Source organism: Epinephelus fuscoguttatus, linkage group LG23 (genome assembly GCF_011397635.1).
Source record: "Epinephelus fuscoguttatus linkage group LG23, E.fuscoguttatus.final_Chr_v1".
In the NCBI taxonomy this organism is placed as follows: Eukaryota; Metazoa; Chordata; class Actinopteri; order Perciformes; family Serranidae; genus Epinephelus; species Epinephelus fuscoguttatus.
In genome coordinates, this window is record NC_064774.1 from 6,636,269 (window position 1) to 6,657,494 (window position 21,226).

The window sequence follows — 21,226 nt, forward strand, 5'->3', positions numbered from 1 at the left end:
GTGTGCTAACTGTGATCTCACTGTGTGCTAACTGTGTGCTAACTGTGTGCTAACTGTGAGTTAACTGTGAGCTAACTGTGAGCTAACTGTGAGTTCACTGTGTGCTAACTGTGAGTTAACTGTGAGCTAACTGTGAGTTTACTGTGTGCTAACTGTATGCTAACTGTGAGCTCACTGTGTGCTAACTGTGCGCTAACTGTGAGTTAACTGTGAGCTAACTGTGAGTTTACTGTGTGCTAACTGTGTGCTCACTGTGGGCTAACTGTGAGCTAACTGTGAGTTTACTGTGTGCTAACTGTGTGCTAACTGTGAGTTAACTGTGAGCTAACTGTGAGTTTACTGTGTGCTAACTGTGTGCTAACTGTGTGCTCACTGTGGGCTAACTGTGAGCTAACTGTGAGTTTACTGTGTGCTAACTGTGTGCTAACTGTGGGCTAACTGTGAGCTAGCTGTGTGCTAACTGTGAGCTAACTGTGAGCTAACTGTGAGCTAACTTTGTGCTAACTGTGTGCTAACTGTGAGCTAACTGTGTGCTAGCTGTGTGCTAACTGTGAGCTAACTGTGAGCTAACTGTGAGCACACTGTGTGCTAACTGTGAGCTAACTGTGAGTTTACTGTGTGCTAACTGTGTGCTAACTGTGAGCTCACTGTGAGCATGCTGTGTAGATGGCTGTTGTCATTCCATGTGTCCTTTATGATGTCATAGATGCAGCCAATAGATGGCACTGGAGAGCGGAGTCAACAGTTTGCCACAACAACAAGGCGAGGGTGGAGGAGGTCGTACTAATGTTCCTTTACAGAGAGGCAGTGGTGCAGACGGCGGCGGTCATGAAACACATCCTGTCATGTGGACGGAGAGTCTTTGTGTTCATGGTTATTTAAATGTCTTGATGTTTCCAACATTTAAAGAGACGGATCTACTTTGATACGTACAGAGAGAATCAATGAGATTACAGCTGACACACCTGATATTAAACCGTGCGGAGCATTCTGACCTAAAATAAAATGGCTGACAACCCAAACAGTTGGTGTAAACACAGCCGGCTCATGAACCAGCACCGAGGTTCTGAGAGTCCTGAACAGACCTGGTCCAAGAACCAGAGCTACTGTGGTGGACCAGTGAGGTCATTAGACTGAAGAGGTTCAGACGGTGGTTTGATGTGACAGGTGGAACTCTACAGACGGACCCTCTGTTCCTGATGTGGACTTTAAAGAGGAGCTCTGGTCCAGATGTGAGTGGAACCTGCTCCACATGTTGATGCTAAGCTAACAGTTTGTAGCTAAGTGTTGCTCAGAGGGACCTTTGTCTCTTCACAGTGGACCGTCCAACAGTGTTTGGTTCTCCATGTAGGAAACAACATGTGTGTCCACCCTGAACCCCTCAGAGACACTGAGACATGTGGAGGAGTCCTGGACCACATCAGACTCTGTGACAGCACGTCACCAACTCTCCAACAGGAAGTACATTTAAACTACAACTCTTATTGATTTCACCTCCTGTTAATGATCACACATCTTTATTTAAATGATCTTCATTCATTCTAACGATCTTATCGACCAGTCAGATCTAAAATGGAGACGATGACACTGTGGCAACATTTTTTATCTCCACAGCAACCACCTGAATTCAAGACTTTTATTTTGAAAAACTCAACATTAAACAAACCTTAAAATGTGACCATCCAACAAAACACTTTATTCTGAAAAGACTCCATAAATACAGTATTGATTATTGATCGTATCGTCTGTGTGTTAAAGTCTGTGTCAGCAGCAGCCTGTCTCTACCTGGACACTGATGATGTCACATGATCTCTGCACTCTGATTGGCTGTTCAGTGTTTTAGAGTTCAGCTGCTGCTGGAGTTTCTGTCAGTCGTCCTCAGAGTGAGACACAGACTCAGACAGGTCCAGGTCTACAGAGACTCAGACAGGTTCAGGTCTACAGAGAGACTCAGACAGGTTCAGGTCTACAGAGAGACTCAGACAGGTCCAGGTCTACAGAGAGACTCAGACAGGTCCAGGTCTACAGAGACTCAGACAGGTTCAGGTCTACAGAGAGACTCAGACAGGTCCAGGTCTACAGAGAGACTCAGACAGGTCCAGGTCTACAGAGACTCAGACAGGTTCAGGTCTACAGAGACTCAGACAGGTCCAGGTCTACAGAGAGACTCAGACAGGTTCAGGTCTACAGAGAGACTCAGACAGGTCCAGGTCTACAGAGACTCAGACAGGTCCAGGTCTACAGAGAGACTCAGACAGGTCCAGGTCTACAGAGACTCAGACAGGTTCAGGTCTACAGAGACTCAGACAGGTTCAGGTCTACAGAGAGACTCAGACAGGTTCAGGTCTACAGAGAGACTCAGACAGGTTCACGTCTACAGAGAGACTCAGACAAGTTCAGGTCTACAGAGACTCAGACAGGTCCAGGTCTATATAGACTCAGACAGGTTCAGGTCTACAGAGACTCAGACAGGTTCAGGTCTACACAGAGACTCAGACAGGTCCAGGTCTACAGAGACTCAGACAGGTCCAGGTCTACAGAGACTCAGACAGGTTCAGGTCTACAGAGAGACTCAGACAGGTTCAGGTCTACAGAGACTCAGACAGGTTCAGGTCTACAGAGACTCAGACAGGTTCAGGTCTACAGAGACTCAGACAGGTTCAGGTCTACAGAGACTCAGACAGGTTCAGGTCTACAGAGACTCAGACAGGTTCAGGTCTACAGAGAGACTCAGACAGGTTCAGGTCTACAGAGACTCAGACAGGTCCAGGTCTACAGAGAGACTCAGACAGGTCCAGGTCTACAGAGACTCAGACAGGTTCAGGTCTACAGAGAGCTGATGAAGATGATGAAGATGATGAAGATGATGGTGGTCCTGGTCCTCTCCTGTGTCCTCAGTGTCTCAGCTGACGGTAAGTTTCTGTCCTTTAGTTTCACATTTAAACCTCTGAAGGTTCAAACACAGGAAACACACTGTTTGTTTACTGACTCAACAACAAACAAACAAACAAACAAACAAACAAACAAACAAACAGTCAGTGTGAACCCTGTGTCTCTGTTTTCAGGTCTACATGAGGACATTGAGATCGTTGGCTGTTCAGACTCTGATGGAGAGGACATGTACGCTCTGGATGGTGAGGAGATGTGGTACGCAGACTTCATCAACAAGAAGGGGGTGGAGCCTCAGCCCAGCTTCATTGATCACATCAGCTATGTGGAAGGAACTTATGAGAGTGCAGAGGCTAAGCAACAGACCTGCAGACAGAACCTGAAAGTGGGACTCAAAGCAATAAAGGACATCCCACTGGAATTCGGTAAAGACAAACACATCTCACACTTTGTCCTCAGCTCTTTAAACTAAAGTCAAACTCACTGCACGTCAGACTGTTTGTAACAAACTGGCTCCAGATAGAGTCTGCTAGAGACGGTGTTTATAGTCCGACCCTAGAGACGGTGTTTATAGTCCGACCCTAGAGACGGTGTTTATAGTCCGACCCTGGAGACGGTGTTTATAGTCCGACCCTAGAGACGGTGTTTATAGTCCGACCCTGGAGACGGTGTTTATAGTCCGACCCTAGAGACGATGTTTATAGTCCGACCCTGGAGACGGTGTTTATAGTCCGACCCTGGAGACGGTGTTTATAGTCCGACCCTAGAGACGGTGTTTATAGTCCGACCCTGGAGACGGTGTTTATAGTCCGACCCTAGAGACGGTGTTTATAGTCCGACCCTAGAGACGGTGTTTATAGTCCGACCCTGGAGACGGTGTTTATAGTCCGACCCTAGAGACGGTGTTTATAGTCCGACCCTGGAGACGGTGTTTATAGTCCGACCCTGGAGACAGTGTTTATAGTCCGACCCTAGAGACGGTGTTTATAGTCCGACCCTAGAGACGGTGTTTATAGTCCGACCCTGGAGACGTTGTTTATAGTCCGACCCTGGAGACGGTGTTTATAGTCCGACCCTGGAGACGGTGTTTATAGTCCGACCCTAGAGACGGTGTTTATAGTCCGACCCTGGAGACGGTGTTTATAGTCCGACCCTGGAGACGGTGTTTACAGTCCGACCCTAGAGACGGTGTTTACAGTCTGACCCTGGAGACGGTGTTTGCAGTCCGACCCTGGAGACGGTGTTTATAGTCCGACCCTAGAGACGGTGTTTGTAGTCCGACCCTGGAGACGGTGTTTATAGTCCAACCCTGGAGACAATGTTTATAGTCTGACCCTGGAGACGGTGTTTATAGTCCGACCCTGGAGACAATGTTTATAGTCCGACCCTGGAGACGTTGTTTATAGTCCGACCCTGGAGACGTTGTTTATAGTCCGACCCTGGAGACAATGTTTATAGTCTGACCCTGGAGACGTTGTTTATAGTCCGACCCTGGAGACGTTGTTTATAGTCCGACCCTGGAGACGGTGTTTATAGTCCGACCCTGGAGACGATGTTTATAGTCTGACCCTAGAGACGGTGTTTATAGTCCGACCCTGGAGACAATGTTTATAGTCCGACCCTGGAGACGGTGTTTATAGTCCGACCCTGGAGACGGTGTTTATAGTCCGACCCTGAAGACGATGTTTATAGTCCGACCCTGGAGACGCTGTTTATAGTCCGACCCTGAAGACGGTGTTTATAGTCTGACCCTGGAGACGGTGTTTATAGTCCGACCCTGGAGACGGTGTTTATAGTCCGACCCTGGAGACGGTGTTTATAGTCCGACCCTAGAGACGGTGTTTATAGTCCGACCCTGGAGACAATGAGACGGTGTTTATAGTCCGACCCTGGAGACAATGTTTATAGTCCGACCCTGGAGACGGTGTTTATAGTCCGACCCTAGAGACGGTGTTTATAGTCCGACCCTGGAGACGGTGTTTATAGTCCGACCCTGGAGACGGTGTTTATAGTCCGACCCTGGAGACGGTGTTTATAGTCCGACCCTAGAGACGGTGTTTATAGTCCGACCCTAGAGACGGTGTTTATAGTTTGACCCTGGAGACGGTGTTTATAGTCCGACCCTAGAGACGGTGTTTATAGTCCGACCCTGGAGACGGTGTTTATAGTTTGACCCTGGAGACGGTGTTTATAGTCCGACCCTGGAGACGGTGTTTATAGTCCGACCCTAGAGACGGTGTTTATAGTTTGACCCTGGAGACGGTGTTTATAGTCCGACCCTGGAGACGATGTTTATAGTCCGACCCTGAAGACGGTGTTTATAGTCCGACCCTAGAGACGGTGTTTATAGTTTGACCCTGGAGACGGTGTTTATAGTTTGACCCTGGAGACGGTGTTTATAGTTTGACCCTGGAGACGGTGTTTATAGTCCGACCCTGGAGACGGTGTTTATAGTCCGACCCTAGAGACGGTGTTTATAGTTTGACCCTGGAGACGGTGTTTATAGTCCGACCCTGGAGACGGTGTTTATAGTCCGACCCTGGAGACGGTGTTGTCCTGGTTCCCTCGTCTAATGTAGGGTTTGATCGACGCTCCTCATTGGTTGATTTTATCTATTAAGAATTGTTTTTTATAAAATATGTTAATTTCAACAGAAAAAAATCAGAACAAGATAACTGTCCTCTGTCCTCCTGTCCTTCTGTCCTCTTGTCCTCCTGTCCTCTGTCCTTCTGTCCTCTTGTCCTCTTGTCCTCTTGTCCTTCTGTCCTCTTGTCCTCCTGTCCTCTGTCCTCCTGTCCTCTTGTCCTCTTGTCCTCTGTCCTCCTGTCCTCTGTCCTCCTGTCCTCCTGTCCTCTGTCCTCTGTCCTCCTGTCCTCCTGTCCTCTGTCCTCTGTCCTCCTGTCCTCCTGTCCTCTGTCCTCCTTGTTAGGTCATCAGTTACAGTTAGCCATTAGCCAAACTAGCGTGCTGTCCTTGTGTAAGACATCACGTTAGTGACGGTGGATGAGAGACAGTGGGCGGAGCCTATTGAACATCACTTTCTACATCTTAATGTCACTCACAGTAACGACTGTAGCTGCCATCAGCTCAAATCATTTTTTAGTTATCTTCACTTTGTTTCCACCATAGCTGCTCAGCTGTTCACAGTGTGTGTGTGTGTGTGTGTGTGTGTGTGTGTGTGTGTGTGTGTCTGTGTCTATGTGTCTGTGAGTGTGTGTGTGTGTGTGTAGCAGTTGAGCCCCATAACAAAACGCAGTTAGTTTGACCCTGGAGACGGTGTTTATAGTCCGACCCTGGAGACGGTGTTTATAGTCCGACCCTGGAGACGGTGTTTATAGTTTGACCCTGGAGACGGTGTTTATAGTCCGACCCTGGAGACGGTGTTTATAGTCCGACCCTGGAGACGGTGTTTATAGTCCGACCCTAGAGACGGTGTTTATAGTCCGACCCTGGAGACGGTGTTTATAGTTTGACCCTGGAGACGGTGTTTATAGTCCGACCCTAGAGACGATGTTTATAGTCTGACCCTGAAGACGGTGTTTATAGTCCGACCCTGGAGACGGTGTTGTCCTGGTTCCCTCGTCTAATGTAGGGTTTGATCGACGCTCCTCATTGGTTGATTTTATCTATTAAGAATTGTTTTTTATAAAATATGTTAATTTCAACAGAAAAAAATCAGAACAAGATAACTGTCCTCTGTCCTCCTGTCCTTCTGTCCTCTTGTCCTCCTGTCCTCTGTCCTTCTGTCCTCTTGTCCTCTTGTCCTCTTGTCCTTCTGTCCTCTTGTCCTCCTGTCCTCTGTCCTCCTGTCCTCTTGTCCTCTTGTCCTCTGTCCTCCTGTCCTCTGTCCTCCTGTCCTCCTGTCCTCTGTCCTCTGTCCTCCTGTCCTCCTGTCCTCTGTCCTCTGTCCTCCTGTCCTCCTGTCCTCTGTCCTCCTTGTTAGGTCATCAGTTACAGTTAGCCATTAGCCAAACTAGCGTGCTGTCCTTGTGTAAGACATCACGTTAGTGACGGTGGATGAGAGACAGTGGGCGGAGCCTATTGAACATCACTTTCTACATCTTAATGTCACTCACAGTAATGACTGTAGCTGCCATCAGCTCAAATCATTTTTTAGTTATCTTCACTTTGTTTCCACCATAGCTGCTCAGCTGTTCACAGTGTGTGTGTGTGTGTGTGTGTGCGTGTCTGTGTCTATGTGTCTGTGAGTGTGTGTGTGTGTGTGTAGCAGTTGAGCCCCATAACAAAACGCAGATGAGAGGCTGCGGGGTGATCATGAATTAACCAAAATGTGTGAAAGTACTGACAAAAGAATGGATGGTGGCAGAGCTTATCACCACCACAACCAGGCTGTAAACAAACTACACCACGGTCAGATGACTTAATGTCAGCGTCACAACCAGGCCGTAAACAAACTACACCACGGTCAGATGACTTAATGTCAGCGCCACAACCAGGCCATAAACAAACTACACCACGGTCACATGACTTAACGTTACCGCCACAACCAGGCCGTAAACAAACTACACCACGGTCACACGACTTAACATCAATCCACAACCAGGCCGTAAACAAACTACACCACGGTCACACGACTTAACATCAATCCACAACCAGGCCGTAAACAAACTACACCACGGTCACATGACTTAACGTTACCGCCACAACCAGGCCGTAAACAAACTACACCACGGTCACACGACTTAACATCAATCCACAACCAGGCCGTAAACAAACTACACCACGGACACATGACTTAACGTCACACAATTATATTATGAGTAGTATGTGTTGCTGTTACATGTACTGGACCTACTACTTTATTATTTTCTTGGAAATGGTGCTATGAACATAATGTAATTTCAGCAGCCTGGTGTTCGCCACGTTGTGTAGCGTTGTGTACACAGTGTGAAGCGAGTGTTACTCTGTGTAAATGGAAGTGCCGGCTTATTTGTTGTAATGACGCATTATCCGCTGGGGGATGACAGAAGTTACGCACTGTAGCTTTAAACTAAAATGACTATTTTGACACACAGTAAAAAATATCTTAAGACATGTATTGACCACGTTAGTGTGTGTGTGTGTGTGTGTGTGTGTGTGTGTGTGTGTGTGTGTGTGTTTGTGTGTGATAGCTAAAGTTAGCAACCGGTAGCGGTTGTGATCAAGCTAGCTAGCAAATGTGATGATTATTAACAAATATTTCAGATTACGAAATGTGATTCAATTTTCATTTTACTTTTGCCTAACTGGGTGGGAATGTAAGGAAAAATGTAAAACAAAATTGATACTTACTCAAGATTAGAAGATGACCAGGGAGTAACTTAAAGTGCAGTGACCACAATATATTTAAAGGGACAGTAGGCTAACCACAACAGTAGCCTAACTGCTTACAGTACCCCCACTACACACACACACACACACACACACACACACACACTAACATGGTCAATACGTGTCTTAAGATATTTTTTACTGTGTGTCAACAAAGTCATTTTTGTTTAAAGCTACAGTGCGTAACTTTTGTCGCCCCCCAGTGGATAATGCGTTATTACAACAAATAAGCCGGCACTTCCGTGTACACAGACTAACACTCGCCACACACCGTGTACACCGAGTAACACTCGCCACACACCGTGTACACAGAGTAACACTCGCCACACACCCGCCACACACCGTGTACACAGAGTAACACTCGCCACACACCGTGTACACAGAGTAACACTCGCCACACACCCGCCACACACCGTGTACACAGAGTAACACTCGCTACACACCCGCCACACACCATGTACACAGAGTAACACTCGCCACACACCGTGTACACAGAGTAATATTCGCCACACACCGTGTACGCAGAATAATACTCGCCACACACCGTGTACGCAGAGTAACACTCGCCACACACCGTGTACGCAGAGTAACACTCGCCACACACCGTGTACGCAGAGTAACACCCGCCACACACCGTGTACACAGAGTAACACTCGCCTCACACCGTGTACACAATGCTACACAACGTGGCGAACACCAGGCTGCTAACATTACATTACGTTCATAGCACCATTTCCAAGAAAATAATAAAGTACTAGGTCCAGTACATGTAACAGCAACACATACTACTCATAATATAATTATAAACCAAGTCACTTACTTATCCAACAGCAGCAAGGCAACATCCGTGTCTGCCCTCAGCCCAATTTCTTCCTTCAGGGCTCTTCACCGAGGAAAAGCGACACCAATACAAATCCTTGTTTGCCTTCTCCGTCGGTCACTTTCCTTCTTTGCTAACAGACCTTCAGCCGAACGTCCAGGCTTTTTCTTTGTGGTAGGATCCACTTCTGAACCGTGTCTCGGCCGCTTCTTTGGGTTCTCCGCCATGTTGCTTTCTCTTTCTACCTCTTGCTGTGACACTCTCCGCTCTTCCTCCCCCTCCCTTTTTGTTGTGAGGTAAAACGCGGCATTTCCTGTGCGCCAGCGCGGGAATGTCGCCAGTCGACACGCAAACTAAAAATTATATATATTAAAAAATACCTTGAGATGTCAGAGGAGCCGATCGGCTGATCAGCATTACGTCATCTCCTCTAGTAGTGGCTTGGAGGAAACGGACATTTACGGACATGTAGAAGTTACGCACTATAGCTTTAAACCTTGGTGTATTATACATCATTTGAAAGGTATTGACATGATCTACCAGAATAAATGATCAAATATAGTTTAAAAAGTAAAATGCACTTTAGAGGGTTTCTTTTATAAATAATTTTCTTTGACTAAAACCTTTACATTCGAAAGTTAAGTTTTCACACTACTGGATGGCAGCCATCTTGCATTTCTGGGTCAAAATGCTGTCATAACGTCAAACTGATGTCAGAATTGAAATCCTCATGGTCAGCTTATATGAAAAAGTGTCTTCATACATGATTCTAGGTGCTCTGGTTCAAAAGTTAATTTTTCAAGATGGCTGCTGGCGGCCATCTTGGATTTGGCGCTCTAGCAAAAAAGCCCGGAACTTTTGGGAGGGACCTTGGAACTAAATTTTTTATAAAAGGCCTATAGATGTCAAATCAATCATCAAAACATGTTAGCCAGAAAATGGTCACAGAACTGAGATTCTGGACCCTACTACAAGTTGCGTCTTCTGTTCCTCGTAGATGACGGTTCGGGTTCATTCTCCCCTGTTGCGTGGTAAGTGTGGTCCATTCGCAAACTTTGTAACTAAAAAAACTTTTCACTACTCTCCATCGACGAACTACTAACACTCTCTGCTGTTTCCTCCTCCTTCTTCCTTCCTTCCGCTGTCTTCGTTGGTTCATTTATACACACGAAACGCGTTCTCTGGCTGGCTGGATTGTCCGCTCGGTCTGCCGTACATACATGGCGGTGCAAGATGGCGACCTCTCTAAAGCAAGGCCCTTGCTATATATATATATATATATATAAAAGCATAATTATAAGGCTACGAAAACCAAATGAATTTTATTTTATAGCGATTATACACTTATATAAACATATTAATGGGTAGAATATTCAGATTCAGATTCAGATTGACAATAAACCATGCCAAATATTACACACTGGCCCTTTAATGTCACCGCCACAACCAGGCCGTAAACAAACTACACCATGATCACGACTTAACGTCACAGCCACAACCAGACCGTAAACAAACTACACCATGATCACGACTTAACGTCACAGCCACAACCAGGCCGTAAACAAACTACACCACAGTCACATGACTTAACGTCACAGCCACAACCAGGCCATAAACAAACTACACCACGGTCACATGACTTAACGCCACCGCCACAACCAGGCCGTAAACAAACTACACCACAGTCACATGACTTAACGTCACAGCCACAACCAACTACACGGTCACATGACTTAACATCACCGCCACAACCGGGCGTAAACAAACTACACACACGGTCACGCGACTTAACGTCACCACCGGGCGTAAACAAACTACACCACGGTCACATGACTTAACATCACCGCCACAACCGGGCCGTAAACAAACTACACCACAGTCACGTGACTTAACGTCACCGCCACAACCGGGCCGTAAACAAACTACACCACGGTCACGTGACTTAACGTCACCGCCACAACCGGGCCGTAAACAAACTACACCACGGTCACGTGACTTAGCGTCACCGCCACAACCAGGCTGTAAACAAACTACACCACGGTCACGTGACTTAGCGTCACCGCCACAACAGGGCCGTAAACAAACTACACACCACGGTCACGCTTAACATCACCGCCACAACCGGGCTGTAAACAAACTACACCACGGTCACACGACTTAACATCACCGCCACAACCGGGCGTAAACAAACTACACCACGGTCACACGACTTAACGTCCCCGCCACAACCAGGCCGTAAACAACCTACACCACGGTCACACGACTTAACATCACCGCCACAACCAGGCCGTAAACAAACTACACCACGGTCACGTGACTTAACGTCACCGCCACAACCGGGCCGTAAACAAACTACACCACGGTCACATGACTTAACATCACCGCCACAACCAGGCTGTAAACAAACTACACCACGGTCACGTGACTTAACATCACCGCCACAACCGGGCTGTAAACAAACTACACCACGGTCACGTGACTTAACGTCACCGCCACAACCGGGCCGTAAACAAACTACACCACGGTCACGTGACTTAACATCACCGCCACAACCGGGCTGTAAACAAACTACACCACGGTCACATGACTTAACATCACCGCCACAACCGGGCCGTAAACAAACTACACCACGGTCACGTGACTTAACGTCACCGCCACAACCAGGCTGTAAACAAACTACACCACGGTCACACGACTTAACGTCACTGCCACAACCAGTCTGTAAACAAACTACACCACGGTCACATGACTTAACGTCAGTGCCAAACCAGACCGTAAGCAACTACACCACGGTCACATGACTTAACGTCACCGCCACAACCAGGCCGTGAACAAACTACACCACGGTCACACCTACACCACGGTCACATGACTTAACGTCACCGCCACAACCAGGCTGTAAACAAACTACACCATGGTCACACGACTTAACGTCACCGCCACAACCAGGCTGTAAACAAACTACACCACGGCCACAACCAGGCTGTAAACAAACTACACCACGGTCACATGACTTAACGTCACAACCAGACTGTAAACAACTACACCACGGTCACATGACTTAACATCACCGCCACAACCAGGCCGTGAACAAACTACACCACGGTCACATGACTTAACGTCAGCGCCACAACCAGGCCGTAAACAAACTACACCACAGTCACATGACTTAACGTCACAACCAGGCCGTAAACAAACTACACCACGGTCACATGACTTAACGTCACCGCCACAACCAGGCTGTAAACAAACTACACCACGGCCACACGATTTAACGTCACCGCCACAACCAGGCCGTAAACAAACTACACCACGGTCACACGACTTAACGTCACAACCAGGCTGTAAACAAACTACACCACGGTCACATGACTTAACGTCACCGCCACAACCAGGCTGTAAACAAACTACACCACGGTCACATGACTTAACATCACAGCCACAACCAGGCCTTGAACAAACTACACCACGGTCACGACTTAACGTCACCGCCACAACCAGACCGTAAACAAACTACACCACAGTCACATGACTTAACGTCACCACCACAACCAGGCTGTGAACAAACTACAATATGGTCACATGACTTAACATCACCTCCACAACCAGGCTGTAAACAAACTACACCACAGTCACAAACTACACGACGGTCACATGACTTAACGTTAGTGCCACAACCAGACCGTAAACAAACTGCACCACGGTCACATGACTTAACGTCACAACTAGGCCGTAAACAAACTACACACGGTCACCTGATTTAACGTCACCACCACAACCAGGCTGTAAACAAATTACACCATGATCACATGACTTAACGTCACAACTAGGCCGTAAACAAACTACACACGGTCACCTGATTTAACGTCACCACCACAACCAGGCTGTAAACAAATTACACCATGATCACATGACTTAACGTCACAACTAGGCCGTAAACAAACTACACACGGTCACATGATTTAACGTCACCGCCACAACCAGGCCGTAAACAAACTACACACGGTCACATGATTTAACGTTACCACCACAACCAGGCTGTAAACAAACTACACCATGGTCACATGACTTAACGTCACAATTAGGCCGTAAACAAACTACACCACGGTCACATGATTTAACGTCACCGCCACAACCAGGCTGTAAACAAACTACACCACGGTCACATGACTTAATGTCACCGCCACAACCAGACTGTAAACAAACTACACCACGGTCACATGACTTAACGTCACCGCCACAACCAGGCCGTAAACAAACTACACCACGGCCACATGACTTAACGTCAGTGCCACAACCAGACCATAAACAAACTACACCACGGTCATACAACTTAACGTCACCGCCACAACCAGGCTGTAAACAAACTACACCACGGTCACATGACTTAACGTCACTGCCACAACCAGACTGTAAACAAACTACACCATGGTCACATGACTTAACGTCAGTGCCACAACCACACCGTAAACAAACTACACCACGGTCACATGACAACGTCACCACCACAACCAGGCTGTAAACAAACTACACCACGGCCACATGACTTAACGTCAGTGCCACAACCAGACCGTAAACAAACTACACCACGGTCACATGACAACGTCACCACCACAACCAGGCTGTAAACAAACTACACCACGGCCACATGACTTAACGTCAGTGCCACAACCAGACCGTAAACAAACTACACCACGGTCACATGACTTAACATCACCGCCACAACCAGGCTGTAAACAAACTACACTACGGTCACATGACTTAACGTCAGTGCCACAACCAGACAGTAAACAAACTACACCACGGTCACATGACTTAACGTCACCGCCACAACCAGGCTGTAAACAAACTACACCACGGCCACATGACTTAACGTCAGTGCCACAACCAGACTGTAAACAAACTACACCACGGTCACATGACTTAACATCACCGCCACAACCAGACTGTGAACAAACTACACCACGGTCACACGACTTAACGTCACCGCCACAACCAGACTGTGAACAAACTACACCACGGTCACATGACTTAACGTCACAACTAGGCCGTAAAAAAACTACACCACGGTCACATGACTTAACGTCTCAGCCACAACCAGGCCGTAAACAAACTACACCACGGTCACATGACTTAATGTCACAACTAGGCCGTAAACAAACTACACCACGGTCACATGATTTAACGTCACAACTAGGCCGTAAACAAACTACACACGGTCACATGACTTAACGTCACCGCCACAACCAGGCTGTAAACAAACTACACCATGGTCACATGACTTAACGTCACTGCCACAACCAGACTGTAAACAAACTACACCATGGTCACATGACTTAACGTCAGTGCCACAACCACACCGTAAACAAACTACACCACGGTCACATGACAACGTCACCACCACAAACAGGCTGTAAACAAACTACACCACGGCCACATGACTTAACGTCAGTGCCACAACCACACCGTAAACAAACTACACCACGGTCACATGACAACGTCACCACCACAAACAGGCTGTAAACAAACTACACCACGGCCACGCGTGACTTAACGTCACCACAACCAGACCGTAAACAAACTACACCACGGTCACATGACTTAACATCACCGCCACAACCAGGCTGTAAACAAACTACACTACGGTCACATGACTTAACGTCAGTGCCACAACCAGACCGTAAACAAACTACACCACGGGCACATGACTTAATGTCACCGCCACAACCAGGCTGTAAACAAACTACACCACGGTCACATGACTTAACGTCAGTGCCACAACCAGACTGTAAACAAACTACACCACGGTCACACGACTTAACGTCACAACTAGGCCGTAAAAAAACTACACCACGGTCACATGACTTAACGTCTCAGCCACAACCAGGCCGTAAACAAACTACACCACGGTCACATGACTTAACGTCTCAGCCACAACCAGACTGTAAACAAACTACACCACGGTCACATGACTTAATGTCACAACTAGGCCGTAAACAAACTACACCACGGTCACATGATTTAACGTCACAACTAGGCCGTAAACAAACTACACACGGTCACATGACTTAACGTCACCGCCACAACCAGGCTGTAAACAAACTACACCACGGTCACATGACTTAACGTCAGTGCCACAACCAGACTGTAAACAAACTACACCACGGTCACATGACTTAATGTCACAACCAGACCGTAAACAAACTACACCACGGTCACATGATTTAACGTCACAACTAGGCCGTAAACAAACTACACACGGTCACACAACTTAACGTCACCGCCACAACCAGGCCGTAAACAAACTACACCACGTTCACACGACTTCACAAACAAATGAAATTGCAGTTTTTGTTTTTCTTTGTTGAACATAATGACCAGCTGAATATTTCTGGATTTTGGACCGTTAGTCAGACAAAACTAGACATTTGAAGATGTAACCACCCAAGGAAGGATCCCACAGTGACAGAGTCCTTCCTCTCATTCAGTGAACATACATTGGAACAGACATGTGATCATCATTAACCCTCAGCAGACTGAGGAGGTTTCAGTTACTGTGATCAGTTTAACACTCTCTAATGTTGTTGGACAGTTTTAAACACATGTGTCAGTATTGTCAGAGTCGTGTGACTTTTAGGGAGAATATATTTCTGGATCATATTTAAAGGGATAGTTCGACATTTTGGCAAATTCGCCTATTGCCGTAATCCCTATAGTCATATGAGTAGGTACATTACCTTTAATTGTCAGTGCGTGCTGTTTTGAGATCGGTGGGGCAGAGTTGCCCGCTGAAATGGAGGTGAACGGTACAGCCCCTTCCCTCCCTCAAAACTAATCAAATACACCATCAAATGACTCCAAAACACTCTAGTGTGACAGCGGACACATTGGAAAGTGTAAATGATAAGGTTTCTGTCTGATAAAAACTGGTGGAGACATGAATCCAAATAAATGACATATTAATCTAAATCCTGCTGAGCTCCACTGGGAGGTCTGGGGTCTGGGGTCATGTAACAGTGTGCACCTGGCGAACACCAGCTATTCACCTACTTTCTGCTCTGGCACTCCATGCCTGTCTGCTCTCTATGCAGTTATTTATCACAGCAGTGCATTAAAGATCATTATAAACTGTCCTGTCTGACATTGGTGCTGCTCTTACGCTCACCTGTTTCTACTATATTGGCAGATTTAGATTGGGTTACTTGTTTATAGGACTATCTGTGGATTAAATGAAAATCTCCACCTGTAATTATGTGCTGATTATCTGCATTTGGGATTTTGGCAAAAAGGTTTAAAAAAAAAGGTCACCATCCCTGGTTGCTCAAATTACCAGTGAGACTATGACATTACATCCATCAGTGTCTAGTGTTGTATTCAACAGCTGGAACCTGACCCTCTCATGAATGATAAACTTTGTCTCTCTAGTTTTATCAGAGAATTTGAGTGAAACAAGTGGCTCATCCACTCCCTCTGAAGGGGTCATATGTTGGAGAAAAACATCTTGACATAGTTAGTTTCTGTTAGTTAGTTTCTTTTATTCACGTGTCATGCACCTAACAGTGCCCGACCCTCGTGGGTTTATAAGACACCAAGAGAGACAGTTGCAGCGTATAATTCATAACAATTCAGTTCATTTCAAAATAACAAAAAAGAAACAAACATGCTATAACAGCTCATTCTTGAACAAGATATTCTGTCTTCTCTCCAGTCTATTCCAAAGCCAAATCATTTCACATCTATGCCTAATGTTTGGAGGTTTCCATCCCATATCTCCACTAATAGCTAAACCTGAGGTAAGTTTATGAACTCCAAGAAAGGATCGAATAGCTCTATAATGCACAGTGTTACAACTTTTATATTCAAGGAACCCCCAAACACCAGGAGCATAATCTGACACAGGATATACACACATGAATTGTAAAGCTGTGTGTGAGTATGAAATCCCAAAGTACCACAGTGCTTAACTTTGTTGATTACAGATCCCAATGCTCTACCCGCAGAATGAGCTACAACACTGACTGCTTCTTTAAATGTCAAATGCTCATCCAATGTCAAGCCAAGATATTTATATTGGTTGGTGTATGTCAGCACTACCGAACCAAGAGTGAAACCAACTGGGCTTCTCTCCACTAATTGTTGTCTGAAATGTATATTTGAGTTTTGTCTTGATTTACCACCAGTCTCCATTTCCAGCACCAATCAGCAACAATATTCAACATAATCTGCAGATCATGTTCCTGTTCTGCAAGCAACACTACATTGTCTGCATATAATAATATGCCCACAATCTGATCATCTACTCTGACTCTGACTGAGGTTTACTCTTGTTTTTCCTCTTCTTTTATCACTCTCCTTTTTGCTCTTCTTTGCCTCCTCACACAGAGGAGCTCCTTTTCTTTTGCTAGGCCGTTTTTCACTTGTCTCCAAACTTTGTCCGTCTGCCATTGTGCTCGTGACTCAACTATCTCATGCCCAACTCCTCATAAGGACCAGCTCCAGTCCCTGATTGGCTGGCCGACCAGTTTCGCAATACATGACGCGTTTCCTGCCGTAAAGCAGATTTTTTCCAGGAAATTTCAGCACCGGTGGCAGAAGCTTATTGCAAAGATTGCAAAGCCACTAAGTAACCTATGTAAACGCTGATAGTCTGATTTTACTGTGGACACTACCCTGTGCAACCCACATTATTTTCATCATGATATATTTGGGAAGAGATGTTGTCTGTTGCTTCTTTAAACATCCTTGGTGACTTTAGTACTTCATAGGAAATGTCATCAATTCCTGCACCTTTTTTTTCAGTTTACATTTATCTATGACATGTTTTACCTCTTCAACAGAAAACATTCAGGAACACATTACAATTATTTTCTTCATCATTCATTTCAGTTTCATAGTTTTTTTCAAACAGGTGATTTCCCCCAAGAAAGATTCATTGAATGAATTGTCACAGCTAGAAAACAGATCTGCAAAATCTTTTTCCCATATTTGTAAGACAACGTCCAAGACAGAGCTACATTCACCATTCTCTAGTTTTACTTCCACGGGTATTTCCCTTCATTTTCTGGGACCTAATCTATTAATTTCATTCCAAAACTGTTGAGGATTATGAGTTTGTATATGATCAATATGCAATGAGAGACCTCTGTTAAATTTTCATTTCACAGTTCGTGACTTTTTATCAAATTCAGTTTGCTGTTTCTTGAATTCTTCAGACCTTTCCTCAAATTATGATTTTTACATCTTAAAAATATTTTCTCTGCTGTTCTTAAACTATCCCACAGAGTCTGCAAATCCTGATCCCTGCTGATAAAAAATACCACATACAATTTGTCTTTTTTTACCCTTTCTTTGATTATGTGTCTCCCAGTGGTGCCAAATAAACTATTTACTGATTAACTTCCTCTGGTGTATTATGACATTAAATTCATTGAAAACAAACAGTTATTGCAAAAGTATGATACGTCATGTATGTATGTATGTGTGTTTCACATGTGCATATTGAATAGTTTGTGAACGATGTGATGGATGACTCAGCTGACATTCTCTGTCTGTAAACAGCCTGGGTGCTGCCTGATAAACACATGACGTTGCACCAAGAAACATTTTTTGGGAACTTTTAAATTTCAGTGTGGAAAAACTTTATTTTTCATGTGATGTGTTGAGTGAAGAAGGTTATATGAAACTAGTTGTCTGCAACACCAACCCTGATATGAGAATTACTCCTGTGTAGATCTGTTCTTTCAACCCTTCTTGATTCCTTTAACTATCCAAATAAATGTCTGGAGATACCACAGTTAACTTTCACTGATAATACTTGTTCTCACTTTACCGTCCTCTGGAACAAGAGTTGATGCAAGACATTAATCTGAGCTGTGTCTGTGTTCAGATCCTCCGTCCAGTCCCATGATCTACTCCAGAGACAACGTGGAGCTGGGACAGAACAACATCCTCATCTGTCATGTGACTGGTTTCTATCCTGCTCCTGTAACGTTCTACTGGACGAAGAACAACAAGAACGTCACTGAAGGAACCAGCGTCAACGTTCCCTTCCCCAACAAGGACGGTTCCTTCAACCAGTTCTCCAGACTGGAGTTCGTCCCACAGCTGGGAGACATCTACAGCTGTTCAGTGGGACATCAGACCCTGGACCAACCACTGACCAGAATCTGGGGTGAGACAACTTTATTGATACAAACACATCTGTCTCCAGATGTTTCTGTGTCCTCTGTCTCCAGATGTTTCTGTGTCTTCTGTCTCCAGATGTTTCCATGATTTCTGTCTCCAGATGTTTCTGTGTCCTCTGTCTCCAGATGTTTCCATGATTTCTGTCTCCAGATGTTTCTGTGTCCTCTGTCTCCAGATGTTTCTGTGTCTTCTGTCTCCAGATGTTTCTGTGTCTTCTGTCTCCAGATGTTTCTGTATTTTCCGTCTCCAGATGTTTCTGTGTGCTCTGTCTCCAGATGTTTCTGTGTCTCCAGGTGTTTCTGTGTCTTCTGTCTCCAGATGTTTCTGTGTGCTCTGTCTCCAGATGTTTCTGTGTGCTCTGTCTCCAGATGTCTCTGTCTCCAGATGTGGAGGTGAAGCTTCATGTCTCTGTCTTTTCTGTCTCCAGTAGTTTCTCTGTCTCCAGATGCTTCTGTCTCTAGATGTCTCTGTCTCCAGATGTTTCTGTGTCCTCTGTCTCCAGATGTTTGTGTGTCCTCTGTCTCCAGATGTTTGTGTGTCCTCTGTCTCCAGGTGTTTCTGTGTCTTCTGTCTCCAGATGTTTCTGTGTCTTCTGTCTCCAGATGTTTCTGTATTTTCCGTCTCCAGATGTTTCTGTGTCCTCTGTCTCCAGATGTTTCTGTGTCTCCAGGTGTTTCTGTGTCTTCTGTCTCCAGATGTTTCTGTGTGCTCTGTCTCCAGATGTCTCTGTCTCCAGATGTGGAGGTGAAGCTTCATGTCTCTGTCTTTTCTGTCTCCAGATGTTTCTCTGTCTCCAGATGTCTCTGTCTCCAGATGTGGAGGTGGAGCTTCATGTCTCTGTATTTTCTGTCTCCAGTAGTTTCTCTGTCTCCAGATGTTTCTGTGTCCTCTGTCTCCAGATGTTTCTGTGTCCTCTGTCTCCAGATGTTTCTGTGTCCTCTGTCTCCAGATGTGGAGGTGAAGCTTCATGTCTCTGTCTTTTCTGTCTCCAGATGTGGAGAAGACTCAGCCCAGTGTTGGACCTGCAGTTTTCTGTGGAGTGGGTCTGACTGTCGGTCTGCTCGGTGTGGCTGCTGGAACCTTCTTCCTCATCAAAGGAACGAGTGCAGCTGATTGGTCGGGGCTGATGATGTCACCAGAGGGGCTGTCTGTGAGGATCAGGTTTACTGAGTTATGGTGTCACTTGCCTGAGTCACACCTGGAATCACATCACACCTGAGACATGTGTTGGGATCCCTGGTTGTGGTGTTTCTCAGACAAGTGTCCAGATAACTGTGTGTCGGCTGCATTGTGTTGGTCAGGCTGCAGAGACAGTGCAGCCACATTCAGCTCGACTCAGTGAACGTGCTTCATAGCAGCAGGCCTCTGGTGTTCAACATGTGTTCTCTGCTGGATATTGATCAGTACTGATCAAACTGAATGAGTGGTCACATACTTTGATTAACTAACTGCTGCAGCTTCTCCCTCTGTTTTCTCTGCAGAGCTTTCACTGATTTACACTGTCAAACTGTACAATGATATGTTTTATGTTTCAGATTGGGTTCACCTGTGAAATAATCTCTTAATGTTCTTGTTTCTACATCTGTGGGTGAAAAACAGCTTTTATGTCACACATGCATCAGAAAACTCTGATGTGTAAATGAATGATTGTATGAATTAACATTAATAAAGTAATGAACTCAGAGCTGTTTGACACACGTTTGTCCTGTTGTTATTGTTTCGTTTGTTAGAGCGATGTATCATTGATAACAGCATTAAATGAACCTGACTGACTTAAATTCAGTTAGTATCCTTTTTTAATCACATTGAATCACGGTAAATTATTTTGACAATTATCAACAGCATTAAAACAAACTGCTACAAATGAGTGTACATTAATTATCAGTCTAAATCCAAGTAAATCAAGAATCTTCCCCTAATTAAATGTGTCACTAAGGGGAAGCAGTATTGGTTTTCTTCACATGAACACTGCAGTTTTTGGTAACACTTCATAAGTCAGCG

The 21,226-nt window shown here is 45.5% G+C and overlaps 1 protein-coding gene across 18 annotated transcripts; it reads left to right on the forward strand.

Moving 5' to 3' along the window:
• The first annotated feature begins 2,487 nt into the window (after positions 1–2,487).
• Positions 2,488–20,918, forward strand: LOC125884230 (H-2 class II histocompatibility antigen, A-U alpha chain-like). 18 transcript variants are annotated; one of them, XM_049569097.1, is made up of 5 exons: positions 2,488–2,506; positions 2,825–2,912; positions 3,066–3,314; positions 18,927–19,211; positions 20,218–20,918. In XM_049569097.1, the coding sequence occupies exons 2-5, from the start codon at positions 2,840–2,842 to the stop codon at positions 20,442–20,444; spliced, it is 834 nt and encodes a 277-aa protein (XP_049425054.1). In that variant the 5' UTR covers positions 2,488–2,506; positions 2,825–2,839; the 3' UTR covers positions 20,445–20,918. The 18 variants fall into 18 exon arrangements, with proteins under 18 accessions (XP_049425054.1, XP_049425053.1, XP_049425044.1 ...); XM_049569096.1 differs by lacking the exon at positions 2,488–2,506 and adding an exon at positions 2,509–2,532; XM_049569087.1 differs by lacking the exon at positions 2,488–2,506 and adding an exon at positions 2,522–2,586 and having other exon boundaries at positions 2,799–2,912.
• The last annotated feature ends 308 nt before the right edge of the window (positions 20,919–21,226 follow it).

Coding starts and splice junctions, on each gene's coding strand:
- LOC125884230 (XM_049569097.1), top strand. CDS start 2,840: ATGAAGATGATGAAGATGATGAAGATGATGGTGGTCCTGGTCCTCTCC. Junction 3,315..18,926: donor GGACATCCCACTGGAATTCG/GTAAAGACAAAC, acceptor GTCTGTGTTCAG/ATCCTCCGTCCAGTCCCATG. Junction 19,212..20,217: donor ACCACTGACCAGAATCTGGG/GTGAGACAACTT, acceptor TTCTGTCTCCAG/ATGTGGAGAAGACTCAGCCC.